The sequence below is a fragment of the Macaca fascicularis genome, chromosome 11 (genome assembly GCF_037993035.2).
Source record: "Macaca fascicularis isolate 582-1 chromosome 11, T2T-MFA8v1.1".
Taxonomy (NCBI): Eukaryota; Metazoa; Chordata; class Mammalia; order Primates; family Cercopithecidae; genus Macaca; species Macaca fascicularis.
In genome coordinates this window covers 87118074-87139144 of record NC_088385.1, presented here as the reverse complement: position 1 = coordinate 87139144, position 21071 = coordinate 87118074, and the positions used below count along the sequence as shown (strand labels likewise).

Sequence of the window (21071 nt, the reverse complement as noted above, 5' to 3'; positions counted from 1 at the left end):
TAGAACCTCCAAAGAAGCTCTCAAAAATATTCAAAAAAAGAAAGTAAAAAAACAAGGATAAAATAAAATTATTGGGGCCATCAGAGCCTAAACCATAATGGCCATCAACTTCTCCACCCACAGTTCAAATGCCTGTGACATTACAACCTCAAATACAGGTTAGACAAGTACAACCCCCTAAAAAAAATCAAGTAAAAAACAAGAATAAAATAAAGAAACAAGAAAAAAATAAAAGCAAGAATAAAATAAAATAATACGAGAATAAAAAATAATAAAAATGTAAAAAACAATACAGTGTAAAAACTATTCACATAGCATTTATCTTGCATTAGGTATTATAAGTAATCTAGAGATGATTTAACATATATGGGAGAATTGTACAGGCTATATGAAAATACTATACTGTATTTTAGAAAGGGACTTGGGTGTCCAAGGATTTTGATATCTGTGGGGGTCCTGAAACCAACCCCTCACAGATACTGAGGGGCCATTGCATTGTTATCTCTGCCTGGAACTCCATCCCTCCCTCTTCTCTCCTGGCAAACTCATACTTCTAAACCCTTCAAAGATCAAAAACTCTGGGCTGGGCATGGTCGCTCATGCCTGTAATCCCAGCACTTTGGGAGGCCGAAGTGGGCAGATCACGAGGTCAGGGGATTGAGACTATCCTGGTTAACACAGTGAAACCCTGTCTCCACTAAAAATACAAAATTAGCCAATGTGGTGGCATGTACCTGCAGTCCCAGCTTCTTGGGAGATTGAGGTAGGAGAATGGCATGAACCTGGGAGGTGGAGGTTGCAGTGAGCCGAGATTGTGCCACTGTACTCCAGCCTGGGTGACAAAGTGAGACTCCATCCAAAAAAAAAAAAAAAGAAAGAAAAAGAAAAAATATCTAAAACTCCATAAAGTTTTCTCTAAACCTGGGCTCCTATATATCTCCATAATGTATATTTTAATGTATCTGCTCACAGACTTGACTTCCTACTAGGCGTCCTTTTCATTTTCTATCACAGGAATCTAACACAGTGATTTCTATGTACTAGATGCTCACTAAATTTTAGTTAAATGATTCACAAAATACTGTGTTTGTCCTTTGTCTTTAATGATGGATCATTTTGACAATTTAGATTATTTAAAATGCCTACTAATCACTTAAACTCAGAAAGTTGGAGACTAATAAAGACCAAGTAAATTGAGTGAGTGACAGATTCTATTACAAGCATATGCCTAAGAAGCCAGGATCACAAGGAATTGATTAAAGCCTCACTGTATTGGTTTTGATACTGGATTATCAAACATCATTGATCTCTGTCTCTTCGAGATATTTATTCATAGGACAAATTTTCATTTTTTGAAAGCTGTAGATATATTTCTAACAAAGCATAAAGAAAAGAAATAAAATTATCCTTCCTGTGCTTGTAAGCCTATAAACAATAAGTGATTCTGAATTCCAAAGCATACTGACAGAAGGTTGGGGGTTTTGTTTTCAGTAGAACATCACAGCAAGAAGAGTAACGTATTGGCTTTTACTCTCAACATATCTAACATGAAAGTATAATTTATGGTTGCTTCCAACTTACTTTATCATGACATGGAATGAAAATTCTTCTATTTAATAACTCAATGCAGTGGCTGCAGTCATGCTCAGTACAATTCCTAACAGGTCTTCTCATTGTTACTTCAAATGATTTCTCAATTTCCCAGCTCTCAATAAATAATCCTATGTCTTCCATATTTGTAATAATTGTGCCATTTTGCATCCTTAGATCATCATCTGGATCTTCATTGCAAACTCCTTGAAAGAATATGTGACAATTAGAAAAAATAAAACTTAAACCAGTGTAGACAGCACAACTAAATCAGTTAAATAATAGATTTTAAATGAATGAATGATTTACTGTATGAGGTGCCAAGTTTATGTATCCTTGAACTCTTACATCGAAAGAACTTTTTAAATTATGTTCTGATTTTTTGATAAAATCGTGTACAACTAACTGCCATAACCCAATAAGAAAGATATCAAAAGCCTAGAAGTCAAGATACATGAAGAGATCAGAGAAGATTAAGAAAGAAGACATTCATTCTGCTCCTATACTCTTCCATTACTACCACCGTCTTCTAACTTAGTAACTAGTTTTTGAGTTTGGCAAGGTACTTCCCACAGTAATGGATATTTGGTGATCTGCTCCCAGGCTTCCACTTCCCTGTGAAAACTATGCCTGAAAATATTAAATATTTTTTTTCAGGAGCTATCACTGCTCCATCACCTAGTGCAGGACATCATTCCAGGTGAGGGCTCTGATTGACATAAAGGTAATCTTCACTCCCTTGCATCAGCAACTGTTCCAGGTAATCCAGGCATAAACCAGCAAGCATGTAGTAGTCACCTAGGCACATAAATTTATTCAAATAGGGAAAACTTTGATCAAGTTCAAGACTTGAACTGGGAATTCTAGGACACAGGCAATTTCCCTTCCTTGGGATAACATGACCTGTTGATAGCTATAATGCCTTGACCTGCTGCAGCCTCTATCTTCCTGGAGAAAAGTCAAATTGTGGATGAGCTTACTCTTCATCAAATGCAGTGCAGAGCCAGGAAAGTAATGAGATCAGATCTATAATCATACCTTACCTGAATCCCATCCTACTTTAAGACATAATTTTTCTTAATTCCCAAGACTCTGGGCTATAAAATATATAAATAAAGATTTTCTTCAAACATCAAATCTTAATCCCCAAGTGAAGGGGTGGCCTGCCCCTCCACACCTCCAGGTGTTTCTCGTTAGGTGGAATGAGAGACTTGAGAAAAGAAATGAGACACAGAGACAAAGTATAGAGAAAGAAAAAGTGGGCCCAGGGGACGGGTGCTCAACATACAGAGGACCCACGCCGGCACCGGTCTCTGAGTTCCCTCAGTATTTATTGATCATTATCTTTGCCATTTTAGAAAAAGGGAAGTGGCAGGATAATAGGATCATCGTAGGGAGAAGGTCAGCAGTAAGACATATGAATAAAGATCTCTGTGACATAAGTTTAAGGAAAAGTGCTGTGCCTTGATATGCATATGTAAACATCTCCATAAAGCTTTTTAGGGCATAAAGAGCAGCATTGCGCTAGCAAGTCCCACCTTTCGCCCTAAAGTGGTTTTCTCCTTTCTCAGTGAACAGAACATACAATCGGGTTTTACACCTGAGATGTTCCATTGCCCAGGGATGGGCAAGAAACAGATGCTTTTCTCTATCTCAACTGCCAAGAAGCCTTCTTTCCTCTTACACTAGTCCTCCTCAGCACAGACCCTTCATAGGTGTCAGGCTGGGGAACGATCAGGTCTTTCCCTTCCCACGAGGCCATATATCAGACTATTACATGGAGAGAAACCTTGGACAATACCTAGCTTTCCTAGGCAGAGGTCTCTGCGACCTTTGGCAGTGTATGTGTCCCTGGGTACTTAAGATTAAGAGAATGGTGATGACTTTTAACAAGCATGCTGCCTTCAGGCACTTGTTTAACAAAGCACACTCTGCATAGCCCCAAATCCATTTAATCTTGAGTCACCACAGCACATGTCTCTTGCAAGGACAGGGTTGGGGGTAGGGTTACAGATTAACAGCATCTCAAATACAGAACAAAATGGAGACTCTTATGTCTACTTCTTTCTATATAGACACAGTAACAGTCCGATCTCTCTTTCTTTTCCCTACACCCAAGGAGATATATCAGGATGAATAAAGGTTGCAATGCCTCACTTCTGTAAATACACAGGGTACTATGTGCAATTAAACATTTAAAAAAATTAAAAGCAGCTACTATTTTTTAAGTCTAAACTTTTCTAGAGAAAGGCAATTGCAAGTAAAAATATGTTTTCACTGCAACTTCAGTCACCACTCCAGACTTCATAGTGCTGTGTAGAATGAGATGTCAATATAAGCCTCTCACTCCAGTTTTCAGACTCTGGATAACAGTCTTACTCACCAGAAGCTTTTCAGCCAGCACCCCGCCTAGTGATCCTGACAGCACCCAGATTTCCCTTTAATTAAGCATACTTCTCTCATTGTGGAGGTCAAGGAATTTAGGGAATGAGCCCTGGTTAGCAAAAAGGTAATCCTAGCCCTCTCTCTGTAGCACTTAGTTAAGAATTCAGCTAGCAGAGTGGCTGTCTACATGAAAGCAAGAGCTAATAGTAGAGAAGGATAAAAAACATAAAAATCAAACAGAAATAATACCCTTCAACAGTGATAAGTTATAGGAGAAAACATGCATTTTCAGTCTCGGTTATTACTCAATAATAACTACTGATTTAGTACATATATATACTAAATTAAGTATATATTCAATAATGCTTATTTCCAAATAATAACCTTAAGTCACCATAGAAATTTATGCTATGTTTAGCATGCTGTAAACAAGTGAGGAACTAAGAAAACCATTTTAGCAAAAATTTCCAATAAATGTGTACATTTTAAAACAGGAACTGTGGATATTTTGTGTAATTTGTTGAGGGCAAGGACTTAGCCACTCATTTTTGAGTTGTCAGCATCAAGGGTAATGTCAGACACGTAGAAGGTGATCCATAAACTTTTGTTTAATTAAGATTTACTGAGATTAAAAACAGATATATTTGTACTAAATCAACATTTATTGACTGTGTGTATTTATGTGTTGTGTTTACATTAACTTTCACATGTAATCCAAACAATCTTGAAAATAGACATTACTGTCCCCTTTTAAAGATGAGGAAACTGACATTCTCATAAGAGCACAAAGCTGTAAAGATAATAACCTGTGTTCAACTTTCTAGCAGACACCAGAGCCGGTACTCTTTTTATTTCATTATGTACCTACAGATATTTCTAATTTGTTTCCTTTGACTTAAAACTCTTTATGTATCTGCATAATATATTACAATATTAAACCTAGATGTAATGGTATATCTAAGCCTTGCATTTCATAATAAAACTAGGACAAATATTCTGAACATTGTGTTCTTTCAAGATGACTTAAACGAGTTTTCTCTGATTTCAAACTTTTAAAAAAATTAAGAGGAAACAAAGATACACAAGCCTTTAAACTTTCTACACCTCATTTGTATCACTTATAAATTGAAATAACACTATTATCTACTTACTAGATCTTAAAATTAAGTGAATTAAAATATGTAAAATAATGCCTGATGCTTCATTAATGCCTAATAAAGACAAGCTAGTGGAAACACAAACAGCATCGTAGTAATAGCAGTAAGCATATATTTTCATAAAATACCCAAATTGAAGTGTTATTTCCTGCTTCCTAGTGCATTTATGGAAAAATCATTGCTTCCTTCAGTATTTACATGGGAACTGAAAGTTAATATCACATCTCAAATCTGAAAAATGGGGCAACAGGGCCCAAAATGGTATAGCGTGAATAGAAAAAAAATAATAATAATAACAGACAAAAATCAAGATTTGAAGGGCAGCGCTCACCACAAAGTCCTTCTGTGTAGGATGACAAGTTAAATCGGAGGCCAAAATGAATGTCTATGATTCCTGTAAGATGAGACCACTTTATGATTAGTCCAGCTGGAGTAGTAATTACATACATTGAACCAGAATCGTCTATGGACAGTTCCTGACTTGAAAATGGCAAAGGCACAACAATGGAATCCACTTCTACCTAGAATAACATAAATACAACTGTTAAGAAATGTTTACTTAAATATACAAATTAGGAGAATACAGATTATTCTTTTATTCTGATTTAATGTAAACTGTTTTTTAATTTTAAAAAAGTATTTCTTACTGCTGCCACAACTTCTCAGAACCTTTAAGTTCTTTTATTGTTCCTTTGCTGTGCCTTGCTCTAGTCAGTATTTGTTCTAATGTCATTGCCTTTCATTTTTCCTCTAAATTTAACTGTTTTATGTTATGTATGCTTTTATGTCTGTTTCCTTCAATTTATGTTTATATTAATAACACCATCCTTCTAATATGAATTTAAGATAATAATGTTTTTTTCTGGATGTTTTTCTTAATCTGGATTCTTTCCTTGATCTGCTAAATCATTGTTTGCTTAGCTGCAGTGTTCATAACAATCATCTGTCAGGCTTGTTAAAGATCAAGATTCCCAGTGATTCGACTTTCCAGGTTTGCATTGGATTATAGACTGTATTTTTAGCATGTACTAAATAAGTATAGACAGTCTATACAGGTATTTGGTGATACTAATGTAGGCAATCCAATGATTATACTTTGAAAAATAGTGCTTTAAATAATGGCAATGACATGAAGCCATGAGCTATAACTAGCAGGAAATTTCTCGAAGCTATGCCTCACCAACCATTCAATTTCTCATTTTTATATCTTGTTCATACTGTTGTCCTTGAGCTGAAACATACTTTCTCTTTCTCTTCCTTCTTTCTACTTGTTCTTTAAGATTTATCTTAAGTGTGACCTCCTCCAAAAAAGACCTGTTCGACTCGCCTATAAACTATAAAACATTAAGTTACTCTTCTTTTTATTTCTATGATATCTTGGTCATAATTCTATCACTGTACCTCCTCTTGCTTTCTAATCAGCAGATAATTACATTATGCAAATCATGCACAAGTATATGTTACTTGACATCAGGACCTATGTGGTTTTTTCATGTTAAACTCTCACTAAGTGATTTTCAAAAATAACTCATCATTAGCTGAATACAGTGCCTGACCAGTGAATGACCAGTGATGAGTTCATCTGGGGTCAAAAATAAGTCCTTCCACCCAAATGCTACAAATAATGACACTGACCAGCTTTGTGTTTACTTCTCACCCACTTCCTTTAAGTATATCAACCTCATCAAACTCAAAGGTATACGCAAATGCTATCATTTTTAAAAAGTACCTTATTTATATATTTTGTTTTACTTAATTAAACCTTTTAAATATCTTCTTACATTTTTAGGCTCATTTTAATATTATTTTCAGTCTAGAATCTATGGACCTATGCTAACAGGTGGAATTATTTCCAGAAAGTGCATAGTACCTCAGCCATATTAAGAAAAATCTTTACACATTTTTTTTCATATTTTAGAGAGAATGACTTAGAACTGAGTGAAACACTGAGTTCATAACTCACTCCTGTTTGACAAACATATGGGATAAGAATTTTTCCTGTAAAAGCAAAAGGCTCCTTTCATTTTTTTATAATGCATTGCTTTTTTATAATGCATTGTGCTTCTTCAATTTATTTCAAAAAAGTTAAATTTTTTTTTCATATTTTTTCTTATTTTAGCTATCTTATTTTTACCAAAAACTTAATTATGTCAATACTTCAAATCCACTCCTTCCATCTGTTCTTAACAGTCTTTATTCTGGTGTTCTTGGCTACTATACTTTTCAACATTATCATCCCTCTCCTTCATATCTTTTCCACTCTGTCTGATTTGAAACGTGATATTAACTCTGACAAAAAGAGGACTGGTCAATCACATTATCTCACCAGTCGCTACTGTATTTAACATGGTTCCTGCAGTTAACCTCACAGGGGAAAATATTTGCAATAATTGGCACATTATTGAGATAAAATATAATATTAAGAAACACATTTTATATTGTCCATGAAATGATTAGTATATATAATAACAATTACATTCCATTGATATGCTTAATTTTCCCTCTTATTGGAAATAACTGTTTATATAATTTATTTTCATCTAATGTGATAAAAACTTTTAACTTTGTGTTCTTACCTTTCTTGCTAACCGACTGACAATTATTTTATGTATGGATGTTGTCACATTTAACTTCTTAAAACAAAGTCCAGAGATTCTTCCAGAGGGAGCCTTAATTTGAAGAAAATTAAAACTTTACAGAGTTAAACATAATTGTAGTGACAAACAGAATGAATATACTAAACACTTTGCAAATACTCACTAGCTTTTTTAAGGATTTTCCATTCTGGAAAAAAATAAAGAAAATACTTTTAAATGCATTATTTGACTTTTTAAAACATTATTTGGATTAATATTATATGCCTCTAAATAGATTGATATGAAAGGTTTTCAGAAATGTTTCTGAAACATTATCAGAAGACCGATCTCAGTATCTCAGTGAGTTCTTGAGGTCCCTCCTCCTATGAGAATCCTTGATGTTGTAATAGACATCAGCTATAGATTTATAACAAAATGACTGCAAAAATGAATTATGACCCACCTGATTCATGGAACATTTTTCAATATGAGCAACTATAATTTCACCAGGAATTCTTACTAAGATATAAGAAGCCATGCTATATAATGCTGCATTGTTTCCATCAAATGTAATAATGCTCAGTTCTGACAACATGGAACACCGACCTACAAAAATGGTAGAAAGTGGATTTAGTCTATTAACTATCTGCATTTTTAGTAATAATTGCACTTTAAAAAAAAATCTGTTAAATTAGCCTTGTTATGGCTGACAACATATATACTATGATACTATACTGTTATATACTCTGAGCCAAAATCATAAATCCAATAAAGAAAACTCAAAAACAATAACTATGGCTTGATGAGGTGAAAGGTTCAAAAAAGTAACACTCCCTCCAGATTGGGAAAAAAAAAAAAAAAAGATCATCACTTAAGAAATGCAAACTTACAAGGACATTCCCACTCAGGGCAGCAGATATCACTGTTCACTTGAACTGGCCTTCCTCGGAAACCACAGTCAGGCATTTTCACCTCCTTTGGGCAATTAAGAGACCAGTTGTATAACTGCCATTCCATATTAAGGCATATGTATTGGCTACAATTATAAACAGGATCAAATTGCTGAGGCTGTTAATAAAAAAAGATTAGGGTTTTTTTTTCCATTCTCAATTAATGTTTTTAATTGATTTTTAAATTTCACATTAATATTGCCCATGTGTACATTTATTAAATATAAAAACTTTTGAAAGATAAAGAATTAAAATTTCACTACAACTTCTTATTGATGTACCCTTTCTATAATATTCAATATGTGTTTAATGTAAGCCTTATCTTAATATTGATTGTGTATTAGATTACCCATATATTCGAACATCTGAAGAAAACAATGTTCTCCTAAATTCCCTAGATTAGTTTTTTTGCAAGCATATTTATAAAATGACAGCTGACCTTTCACATTATGTTGTGTAAAGCTAGCCTATGAATATAACTTCCATTAATGTCAACTTAAAAATCACAACTTAATACTATCTAAATATTTCATTAAAAATTTATATATAACATCAGTTTGACAGCACCTAGACTGTATAATCATAAATTAATTTTATATGTAACTCAAAATGTCTAGGTAAACAAATAATAAATAAATAAGTGGTAGGTGTTTCAAAGTTTATAAATCACATTCCATTTAAATTATGGTAATAATAATAGCAATGCTAAACTAGACATTTTCTAATTAACCTATTTCATTCTCATAACCCTGTAAGGTAGATACTATTATTTCATATTTATTTTATAGATGAGTAAACAGTGTGGGGGTTAAAGTAATTTGCCCAAGGTCCCACAGATAGAAGATAGTAGAGACAGCATCTCAGTCCAGGCATTGTTACTCAGGAATCTGTACTCTTGACCAATACTCTACTGCATGTCTGGGGATTTGAGAATAAAAATTAACAACTATTTACCACCTATTACATACCATACACTAATAAAGTATCTTTTTTTATTTGCTTCTCCCTAAATCTTTTGGATCAGTTTCTATCAATCCAATATAATATTTGATTTTAACAATAAGGTTAAGAGAAATTACTAATTTTCTAAATAAGAAGACTCTTAAGTGAGCACTTCAAAATTTAAGAGTCCAATTTTCCAAAATTTTCTCTGTGAAAGTTGTATCACTTCTCAGGTATTGACCTTGCTTTTCATTTAGCCAGATAAAGAAAGCAATTACAAGAAAACCTCACAGACATCTAAACCACCCAAAGGATTTTAGACCTACCACTCTACTGAAACTCTTTTTAACAGGGTCACCAACAACTCACCTTGCTAAATCCAATGATCAGTTCTCAGACCTCATCTCAGACCTATTAATACATTCAGTATAGCTTTTTACTCCACCTTCCTTATAATACTTTTTTCCTTAGATTTCAGATCACCTGCAGCCTCCAACATTTTCTCCTATTTCTCTGGTTAACATTATTTGCATGTCTGTCATCTTCTCTCAACCTATGAAAGTTGCAGTGGCCCTTTTCACTTCTCTATCTGTACTCCCTTTATTATCTCACCCAGTCTCATACCATTTATCTGATGAGAATTCCCAAAATTTTTTCTTAGCATGACCTGTGTATACTCCATGTATGTCCACCAAATCTGTATGACCACAGCTTTTTGCTGTCTGTGAGGAATCTCAAGCTTCACATGGCAAAAGTAAACTCATGATTATACCCACTCCAGACATTCACTTACCATGATTTCTCCATCCTAGTTGACACCAGCCCTTTTAGTTGCTGAAAGCAAAAGTTTTAGAATCTTCGTGGCTTCCCTTTTACTCACACTTCACATCTAATCTTTCGGTAAGGTCTGTGGCCTCTACCTTCAAACTATATCCAGGATCCAGGTACTTCTCACCATCTTTACTGCTATCACCTGAACCAGGCCATCATCATCTCTGGCCTAAATTCCTATAATAGCCTCCTAACCAGTTATATTGTCTCCTTACACCTTACCCACAATACACCAGCCAAAATGATCTTGAAACTACTCAGATGGTGTAATTCCTTGACTCAAAAATATACAGCACCTTCCCAAGTCATTTAGAACAGAAGCCACAGTCTTGACAACACAAGGTCTAACATAATCTACTTTATTGTCTACTATTTTATTCCTTTCTTATTACTTGTCTCCTTGTCATTCTTTTAATACAGTAGGTACATTCTTGCCTCAAGGCCTTTGCACTTGCTGGTCCCTCTACCTGGAACTTTGCTGCCCCGGTCCTCTACATGGGTTCACTCTCTCAAATTTGCACATCGTTTGCTTAGAGGTCGCCTTATCAGTGAAGATTTTCCAACCATCTTATTAAAAATAGTATTATTTTTCTCCTGACCAGCACCTCTGACATTTTATATAACTTCATTTATTTTGCTTATGGGCTATCTCAGAAATTCCAATAGAACGTAAACTCTGGAAAGGCAGAAATGTTTGCCTACTTTTACATTTTTTCCATAGGATCTGAATAGTGCCTGGCCAGAAATGGTGCCAAATAAATATTGGTTGAATAAATAATTAGTTTATCAGAGCAAATGGTATGTTTGAAATAAGAAGATCTCTGCCCAAGTCTTAGGAGAGAAAACTACTAGCTCTAGGAGCCAATGACTTTTACCTTTTCTGCTTACCAGTGTATGTTTAACATCTTGCACAGTGACTGACATTGAGTAGATGCTTAATAAATATTTTATGAATGCCTGATTCACAGATAAATCCATACTAGATAACTCTTCATTAAGGAATAACACTTAAGACTTAAGATCTTATTTCAATTTTGTTTTTCTTAGTGTGACTAGAAGCTAATTAATAAGAAATATCTTATCAGTTACAATTGTTCCAATGAAATGCATATTTCTTATTATCTGTTAGCAAGGATAGACTAGAGAACATACCAAAAAAAAGTTTAGTAGCATTTGGACATTGACACAGTAATTTGAGTGGACAATATATGGAAATGACAAAGAGCTGGAAGATATTGCTCAGTCATACCTCACATTCCAAGCCTGTAGTTGGTGTTAGCATATCAAACACAGTGATTTCTGATGGAGTAATCATTTCCATAACTGTCAGAAATGAAAAGGTAATCCTCATTAGTGGAATGTATTTATCTTGTATGGAATTGATATGTGACAGAAAGTGTACTAAGAAATTTTATATAGATTATTTCACGTATTCCTTTCTAGAATCCTGTGGTGTTGGTAATAATAGTATTGACATTTTACAGATGAACAAACTAAGCTGTAGAGAAGTAAGGCTGTTAAGTGGCAGAGACAGAATTTGAACTTGGAAATGAATTCTGATTTCAGAAATTTGGCTTTTAATGACCATTCTATAAACCCCTTCACTTTCTTTCCTTTTTTTTTTTTTTTTTTTTTTGAGACAGAGTTTCGCTCTGTCGCCCAGGCTGGAGTGCGGTGGTGAGATCTCAGCTCACTGCAAGCTCCGCCTCCTGGGTTCACGCCATTCTCCTACCTCAGTCTCTCAAGTAGCTGGGACTACAGGCGCCTGCCACCACGCCTGGCTAATTTTTTGTATTTTTAGTAGAGACGAGGTTTCCCCCTGTTAGCCAGGATGGCCTCCTCTCGATCTCCTGACCTCGTGATCTGCCTGCCTGGGCCTCTCAAAGTGCTGGGATTACAGGCGTGAGCCACCACGCCCGGCCCACCTTCACTTTCTTAATGGTGTCAACACAATTGTGCGAACAGGTAAAAAAAATATTAATAGTATCACTAACCATTCCTCAGGAGTTAAAATTTTTGTTACATTTTGAAAATAAGTAACGAGGCTGACCCCTTGATTTTGGTGAACCTTAAGAATGTGTTCCTTGCGAGCAGAATAAATGCTGATGTGGACCATGTGGAGACCCTAGTTGATGGGTGTGATTTAAGGGTGACCCATGAAAATGGGAGATGTGATTGGTAAACACATCTATGAGGCACCTTCTAAGGTGCCAATATCAGAGCTATCTCTAAAATATTCAGTCCAAAAGATTGCAGAAGAGCCACAACGAATGGCTGAAACTATTCTCAGCCATAATTGCAGTGCCCAGAGTTGATAGTGTTTAAAAATAACCTCATTAGTTTCCTATTGCTACTGTAATAAATTACCACAAATTTAGTGGCTTAAAACAACACCAATGTATTAGCCGTTTTGGAGCTCAATGTAGCCATTTCACAATGCACACATATTTCAAAACAACATGTACATAATAAATATATACAATTTTTCTTTGTCAATTTTTAAAATTAATTAATTAATTTTTAAACACAGTAAGTCCTAAAATCAAGCTATCAGTAGGACTGCATTCCTTCTAGAGGCTCTAAGGGAGATTCTGCTTTCTGGTCTCTTCCAGCTTCTATGAACTACCTGGACTTGGCTTATGGTCCCTTCCTTTAACTTCAAAACGACAGCACGAAATCTGCAAATCAATCTCTCTCTCTCTCTCTCTTCCCCTTCTTCCTTCCCTTCCTTTCCCCTTATTTCCTCTGATTCTGTTGTCACATCACCTTCCCTGACTCCAACTCTCTTGCCTCTCTCTTATAAGGACATTTGTGATTACATTGGCGCCTCATGAATATTCCAGGATAATTTCCCCATCTCATGATCCAGGCATAAGCCAGTCAGCACCTTAATTTAGCCACATGAATGGCCATACAAGGTCATATATTCAAAAATTTCGGGGACTAAGGCAGTGACATTTTTGGAGGGCCATTATTCAGCATACCACAATGACATTTTAAAAACTTTTAATATTTCTGACCAGGCGCGGTGGGTCTTGCCTGTAATCCCAGAGCTTTGGGAGGCCAAAGTGAGCAGATCATTTGAGGCCAGGAGTTCAAGGCCAGCCTGGCCAATATGGCGAAACCCTGTCTCTATTAAACATACAAAAATTAGCCAGGCACGGTGGTTCACGCCTGTAGTTCCAGCTACTGGGGAGGATGAGGCAGGAAAGTCTCTTGAACTTGGGAAGTGGAGGTTGCAGTGAGCCAAGATCATGCCACTACACTCCAGCCTGAGTGACAGAGCAAGACTCCATCTCAAAAAAAAATAAAAAAAAAAATTATAATGACTGGGAAGTTCAGTGGTCCTAACAGTGAAGGAGTTCACTGTTATCTAAAATCATCAAAGGCTTACAAACATTATCTGGGTGTGGATTTACAATGGCCAAGCTGTCTTGATAACTACAGCTTTGTAGTATGTCTTGAAACTGGAAGTATGAGTCCTCCAAATTAGTTATTTTTCAAGATTGTTTTGGCTGTTCTAGGTTCCTTGTACTTCCATATGAATTTAGGGTTAACATCAATTTCTGCAAAGAAGTAGCTGGGATTTTGATAGGGATTGTATTGTGTCTATAAATACAATTTGGGAGTATTGCTATCTTAACAACTCTACCAATCCATGAATATGGAATTTCTTCAGCTTCTTTATTCTATCAACGTTTTATAGCTTTCATTGTACAAGTTTATACTTTTTTTGCTACATACATTCTAAGGATTTTATTATTTTTTGATACTACTATAAATGCAATTGTTTTCTTGATTTCATTTTCAGATTGTGCATGGCTAGTATATAGAAATACAATTGATTTTTGCATATTGCTCTTGTATTCTGCAACCTTGCTGAACTCATATGATATTGCTAATAGGTTTGAGCAGATCCCTTAGAATAACCTAAGATCATGACATCTGCAAACAGATGTAGAAATAGCTTTATTTTTCTTATCTTTGAGGGTAATGAAATATAGTTTGTGTTCTCTGCATATAGATTGTGGTGGTATAAATCATTTTACACATTTGAGATATATGTTGAATATTAATTTGGGGCATATAAGAGAGCTCAAAGTAGAGAGCAATACTTAGAATAATTAACAGTCTATGCCCCAGATATTAAAACATGCAATCTTATTTCACAGACTTATTCCCCTTATAAACTGAATGATGTAGGTGAAGTACCTCCACCCTCTCCCACAGCATGCTCTAAATTATACTAAATTCACTGATGCCTAAAATTTCACAACAATATAGTAATTCTTCATCTCTACAGGGGTAACACCTCTCTCATAGGGCTCTTTTCAGGATTAAATGTATGCTAAATGCTTAATCCAATACCTGGCATATAATTAGTACTCAAATGGTAGCTAACCAGAGAAGCAGTGTTACTAGCGATGGTTATAGTGAGGCTATTAATACCTTTTTAAAAATACAGTTTCTTACCATGAGTCCTTTGTGACCTGCCCCCGGTAATCTCTTCCACTCTATCTTTCAGCACAATTCCCCTCAAACTGCACATTCAAGATACACTGGACCTGCTTAAGATTCCTTCATGTGACATATTCTCTCTCACTTCCAGACTTTGCACATGCTGCAAATAGGAACATATTTCCCCCTTCTCTTAGCCTACCCAATTCCTGTCTTCAGTTAACCTCTGACACCACACCTCCAAAATAAATATGATGGCCCTCCTGTGGGCTGCTTGTATTTACCCCTGTTATAAGATTGCAATAGCCTCTGGTCTATCAGCAGTTTTAGGCTAGGAGCTGTGACTTGTTTATCATACCTCCTCACTGAGGGCCAGGACAGTGCCAGGTAGAATTGGTGTTCAATTAAAGCTTGTCAAATAAATTGAAAGAATAAATATCTGAACTTGGCCTACATTATAATACCTTGAGGAATAATGGCTTAAGTTTGTCGAGCCTCGCTGTGAGTAGATTTATTAAATCCTTCCCTGAGGCAAGTTTCACAGTGCGGGAGGAAAGCAAGGTTACGAACCCAGAATGCCTCCTCCAGAGCCTGAGACAGAACACGCAAACATGGAAATGGACGCAGTAGAGAAAACCCTGATTTGTGTCTATGTTTCATGAGAGCCAATTTAATCACTGTGAAAATCTAGGTGGGATTTAATCAAACCTAAGAGTAGAATTTAGGTTTTTAGATATGAGGGAAGTCCAAGGAATCTACACTAACTGAAAAGAATGAGGTGGACCAAATGCAGAAACCATTCAGAAAATGAGGCATGCAGCCCAGTGCGGTGTGGCTCATTCCTGTAATCCCAGTACTTGGAGGGGCTCAGGCAGGAGAATCCTTTGAGGCCAGAAGTTCTAGAAAACATGGCTTGCTGAGCCAATGGATAAGCTTAATGAAGCAAAAGCGACTGCTGGGTTTCCTAGCCCATAGAATAGTATTAACAATAGCAGCTGTGATAAGCGTGCCAACACTTAAATTACATAGTGCTACTTTTGTTGTCTAAAATTGTAACAATACCTGTAAACATGGGCACAGTTGGCTTAGTTGGTGGCATTAATGTTGGTTCTGTGGGAATCACAGGTATACCTACAAAGAAACAAAGATGCTCTTTTTAAAACTATATTTGCTTAAAATGAGACCCACATATTTCATACAGGGCTCTTTAGCATCAAGGAAAACGTTTTGGAAAAGAGAAAACAGGAGAGATGTTAGTGGAAGATCTACATGATTTAAAAACTAATTAGAAAAAAAGCTATGTAAGAGATATTGAAGAATAATCTTATGAGAGTTGTCTGTCTAAAACTTGTTTACAACCACTTGCCTCAGAGAAAAAATATGCAAGCGTATCATTTTTCAGAGTAAATTAAGCAAGGTTCACACTTACAGTCTCCTGGATAAACACACTTGAGGGTGACCTCATCAAGGATCATATTTTTAGGGCAGTAGGGCAAGCATCCTTCAACCCTTTACATGGAAAAAGAGTAAATCAAAGTGAAAAAAAGTTTGAAATAACAACAACAAAAAAGGACTATATTTAACATATGTAACTAAGATATATTCTTCCTAAAATGCTTTTATATACCCTTGTCAAGCACTAAGAACTGCTCCATCTGCTACCAACCCATTATATTTCATTTTATAAAATCACAAGCTACAGGATGATAAGAGAATAGCATTAAGATTAAGGCAGAACTTGAACACAGAATATTAGAACCATACACTTATGTCTGGGGCACACTAAGGCCATGTTTCACGAGTCAGTGGAAATGTGCAAGAATAATTTATTAAGGTGGTGGTGGTGGTGTTGTTGTTGTTGCTGTTTGTGACAGGGTCTCACTCTGTCACCCAGGCTGCAGTTAGTGACATGACCTTGGTTCACTGCAGCTTCATCCTCCTGGGCCCAGGTGATCTTCCCACCTCAGCCTCCTGAGTGGCTGGGACTACTGGCATGTGTCACCATGCCTGGCTAATTTTTTCTATTTTTTTGTAGAGATGTGGTTTCGTCATGTTGCCCAGGCTGATGGTGAATTCCTGGGCTCAAGCAATGAGCCTGCCTCAGCCTCCCAAAGTGCTGGGATTACAGGCATAAACCCTGGCACCTTGCCAGTTTATTGAGATTTCAACCTGTATTGATTACACTGTTGCTTTCCACTCTTATACTCCCCTCACGTCCAAGCAGATTGGCATGTTCTTTGACACTATCCTTGCCTTGACGGTGTTTGTAGAACAAATACAGAATCTTCAGTGGTCTCCCTGCCTGTTATTAATCCTAAACTCACTGAAAAGATATTAGTGATCTCTAGGTGGAAGGGATGAACATGGTTGTAGTTCTTTTGAGAACAGGGAAAGGAAGGAGCAGAAGCTATAGTTTTCAAGAATATTAGGACCTGTGCCCAAATCTGGGGCAGTGCTCTGGAACGACATGGTTGTATAAGAGCCTGAAGAGATTCTATTTCAAGCCCTAGGATATCTGGCCTTGGTAAGAATCCCCAGTCCTTGTTTGGAGCACAGAAGCCAAGGAAGAGTCTCAAATTTCAAGAGGCCATGTTGTGGGCCAAAGACAGGAAGGAACATGAGAATGCTTTTCTGCTAAAGGAATGGAGACAAAATAATGACTGAGAGGGCATTTTCCTATGTCCAATAAAGGCTCAGAGTTCAATTTATTCTAAATCAAAGGAAAAAAATATAATCCTTCAGGTGCAACCAACTCTAATTATTGTATTAATACATACTACAGAGAATTCATACAGATATTGCTATAAAAAGGCTTGCTCGTCTGCCTCTAGAATATACTAGCAGTTTTAACTAATATATTTAAATATTTTAAAAACATTTCCATTGCCTCGTCTGTAAAGAATTTGAACTAAAAGTGTTGAAGGTCTCGTTTCATTCCAGATGGAAACAAACTAACTTGGCACTAAAGGTAAATGCTGCTCAGAAGACCCTTGTTCTTGGAGGCAAATCCAGGCAACGCTTTTTAAAGACAAGAAAAGTTAACTTCTGTCTTAATGAGGTTTAATGAAACACATTTAGCCATCTCCTGGATACCTCCTTCACAATTGATTTTTTTAAAACATAAACAGCTTAGCTTATATAACTGTTTGTTTCATAAAATGAAGTTGAGTAATAAAACTTTTAACTAGCATATGATATTCTTATTCTCCTCTAAACTTTGTGAAGTGGAAGAAAAAAGAAAAATGGAAGTTACTGAATCACTGAAAGACAAAGTCTAGTTAGTTATTGTTTATTTGAGTCAACATCAATTTTTATGCAACTCAACTATTTTGCAGTTGTTTGATGCAAGTCAAAACCACAGCCATCCTTGTAAAATACTTTTCAAAAAACCATTAACAGCCATGTCTTCTGTCTTACAGTAAAAGGCAAAGTCCTTACAACAGGTACAAAGCCTTATATGATTTGCCCACTACTATTATCATCTGGTCTCATCTCCCACTTCTCTCCATTTTGCTCACTTTGTTCTAACTTATTACCTCCTTGCTGATCCTCAAACACAAAACACATTCCCACTACAAGACCTTTGCACTGTTCTCAAATTAAAGACTCTTCCCCAAATATCCACCTGGCCAGCCCCTTCACTACATTTAGATCTCTGACCAGATGTTACCTTGTCAGGGTGCTCTTCCCTGACCACCAATATTAATTAGCAAACACACACACACACACACACACACACACACACACACACACACACAAGCCTTATGCTGTCTCCCTCACCTTCCTTTATTTTTCTCTGTAACACATATCCGCCATAACAATATGTTGCATTATATATTTACATTTTTGTTTGGTTATTTTCTGCTCAATCCAACAGTATGGAAGCTTCATGAGGGCAAATACTTGTCTATTTTGTTCAGTATTGTCTCCCCAGCAGCAAGAAGATTGCCTACCACATAGTAGACGTTCAATAACTACTTCTTGATTTAAGTGAAATTAATAACATATACAACTTCAGAATGGCTGTTTTTAAATCTTGAAAAAATTAACTAAAAACAGAATTTGCTAAGGCTGGACTTTGATCACTGATTGATAAACATTACTTACGGTGGAAGAAATTTGCATGCTACTGCTTCAGGGTCACTACAGGTTTTAAAACAGGGTGTTGCACAAGGTTCATATCTCCATTCACACATCCTCCTGTAAGGCACTGCTGTCTGGATTTCTGGGAAAAAATAAAGTTTAGATTGTGTGCATATTTAATACATAGCTTGAAAACTAATAATTTCTTTTCTTTTTTTTTTTTTTTGAGACAGAGTCTTGCTCTGTCATCCAGGCCTGAGTACAGTGGCACTATCTCGGCTCCCCACAACCTCTGCCTCCTGGGTTCAAGTGATTCTCGTGCCTCAGCCTCCCAAGTAGCTGGGACTACAGGCACACGCCACCATGCCCAGTTAATTTTTATATTTGTAATAGAAATGGGGTTTTGCCATATTGACCAGGCTGGTCTCGAATTCCTGACCTCAGGTGATCCATCTGCCTTGGCCTCCCAAAATGCTGGGATTACAGGTGTGAACCACTGCGCCTGGCCAAAAACTAACAATTTCTTAAATGAACCCTCCTAGGGTTTGACCCTTCTTTGACGACAATGCTACAGGAAAGACAGAACTGAAGAAAAAAACACTGTTATTTCTTGGTGATCAAAGCATTACATGCTCAGATTAAATATCTAGATGTACACCTATCTTCCAAAGATTTAAAAAAGCACGGGGTTGGAGGAGGCTGAGGAAAATTCAAAGCATTCTTTATATATATATATATATATATATATATATATATATATATATATATATGTAGTGGGTTTTCATCTGTCTTCACATCATAATACCAAACACTTGTTTAGAATTTTACTTTTTGCAAAGTGATTGTCCGTCCATTATTCTATTTTATCCTGCAAAAACCCTATTAAGTAGATATTATTTCTAATTTATAAATGAGGAAATTGAGTCTCACAGCAGCCAAGAAACTTGGCAAGTTCAAACAATTAGAAAAATGACAAGACCAAACACATTTCGTGAACTCAAATCTAGGAAGAATATTCTGTTGTTTTTCTCACAAAACTTAGCACATTGCCTTGTACCAGATAAGTAGTTTTTGAATACAAAATACATGGGCGGATTTGAAAAATACATGCATACAGTTCTAAAATCTCCCTTGATTGAAGTTTTTCTCCTGCAAGGTCTGCTAATACTCTCCCCTTCCCACAGCATAGAGAAGTCCTTTTGTAGCAGTTCAAAGATATCTCTGAACAAGAGAACCTCTTAAGACAGAAAATTCAGGAGGCAGGTATGTTTCTTGGACTCTGGATACAGAATTCAATTCCAAATTATAGCAAGGAAAATAAGTCTTTTTGGAAAGCATCTATGTATCTAAAGACTTAAGTAATTGCTGAACTTGAGTTACTGGTCCCATGCATCCTGAAAGAGGACTGGTTCCAAGACTACAATAGGCTCCTGGAGTTTCCTAGGTTTCAGAAGCCCACAAAGATCGACTTCTGATATTCTGATGATGCCACGTGCTGCAGTTCTCTAAGCCTCAAATAGGACTACTAGGTCTGGTTCTAAGAGCACAGATTTCTAGAGCAGAGGGGAAATAGAGGCCTGGAAAGGTCAAATGTAGGTAAATTGAAGTAAGCAAATCACATCCACTCTATGGAATGCTATATAGATGTGTCAGTGGCTCCTCTTCTCAAGAGCACAGTGCAGGAGGACAGCTCTCCCCTTGGTTCTCCTTGCTTTCTCTCTCCCACTTGCAGTTCTCAAAACAACTGCAAAATATTCTGAGAGTTATCCTGAGGTAAGGAGGAATCTTCTGAAACAATCCAGGATCTGTTGCCATTCCCAACAGGATGTCCTGCAAAGTGTGTGCTCAGTGATTCCAGTTGCACCTGAAGTATCAAATCCAGAGCAGACTGCTTTCAGGGTCCCTCAACTGCAGTGCAACATGGAGCATGTGCAGACAAGATTCAGTTCACCCTGGGCTTTTCCGAGCCTAGAGGACTGGCTCACCATGAATCCTAGGCTTCTGTTGATTCTTGCCGTCTATCTGTAAGTAGTAAAATTCCTTTGCCTGACTTGTTTTGTGAGTATGTCACCACACTAAAGAATGTATGGACCACATCT

At 36.4% G+C, this 21071-nt stretch overlaps 1 protein-coding gene across 1 annotated transcript in view; it reads right to left on the bottom strand.

Moving 5' to 3' along the window:
- The window catches only part of OTOGL (otogelin like), a 170794-nt gene that overhangs the window by 35709 nt on the left and 114014 nt on the right, over positions 1 to 21071 (bottom strand). The window contains exons 34-43 of the mRNA XM_005571630.5: positions 18997 to 19114; positions 16319 to 16398; positions 15952 to 16020; positions 11681 to 11754; positions 8599 to 8776; positions 8172 to 8314; positions 7893 to 7916; positions 7709 to 7801; positions 5464 to 5653; positions 1582 to 1796 (exon numbers count right to left, since the gene is read on the bottom strand). Coding sequence (XP_005571687.3) covers positions 1582 to 1796; positions 5464 to 5653; positions 7709 to 7801; positions 7893 to 7916; positions 8172 to 8314; positions 8599 to 8776; positions 11681 to 11754; positions 15952 to 16020; positions 16319 to 16398; positions 18997 to 19114 — 1184 coding nt within the window. The remainder of the gene's footprint in view (positions 1 to 1581; positions 1797 to 5463; positions 5654 to 7708; positions 7802 to 7892; positions 7917 to 8171; positions 8315 to 8598; positions 8777 to 11680; positions 11755 to 15951; positions 16021 to 16318; positions 16399 to 18996; positions 19115 to 21071) is intronic.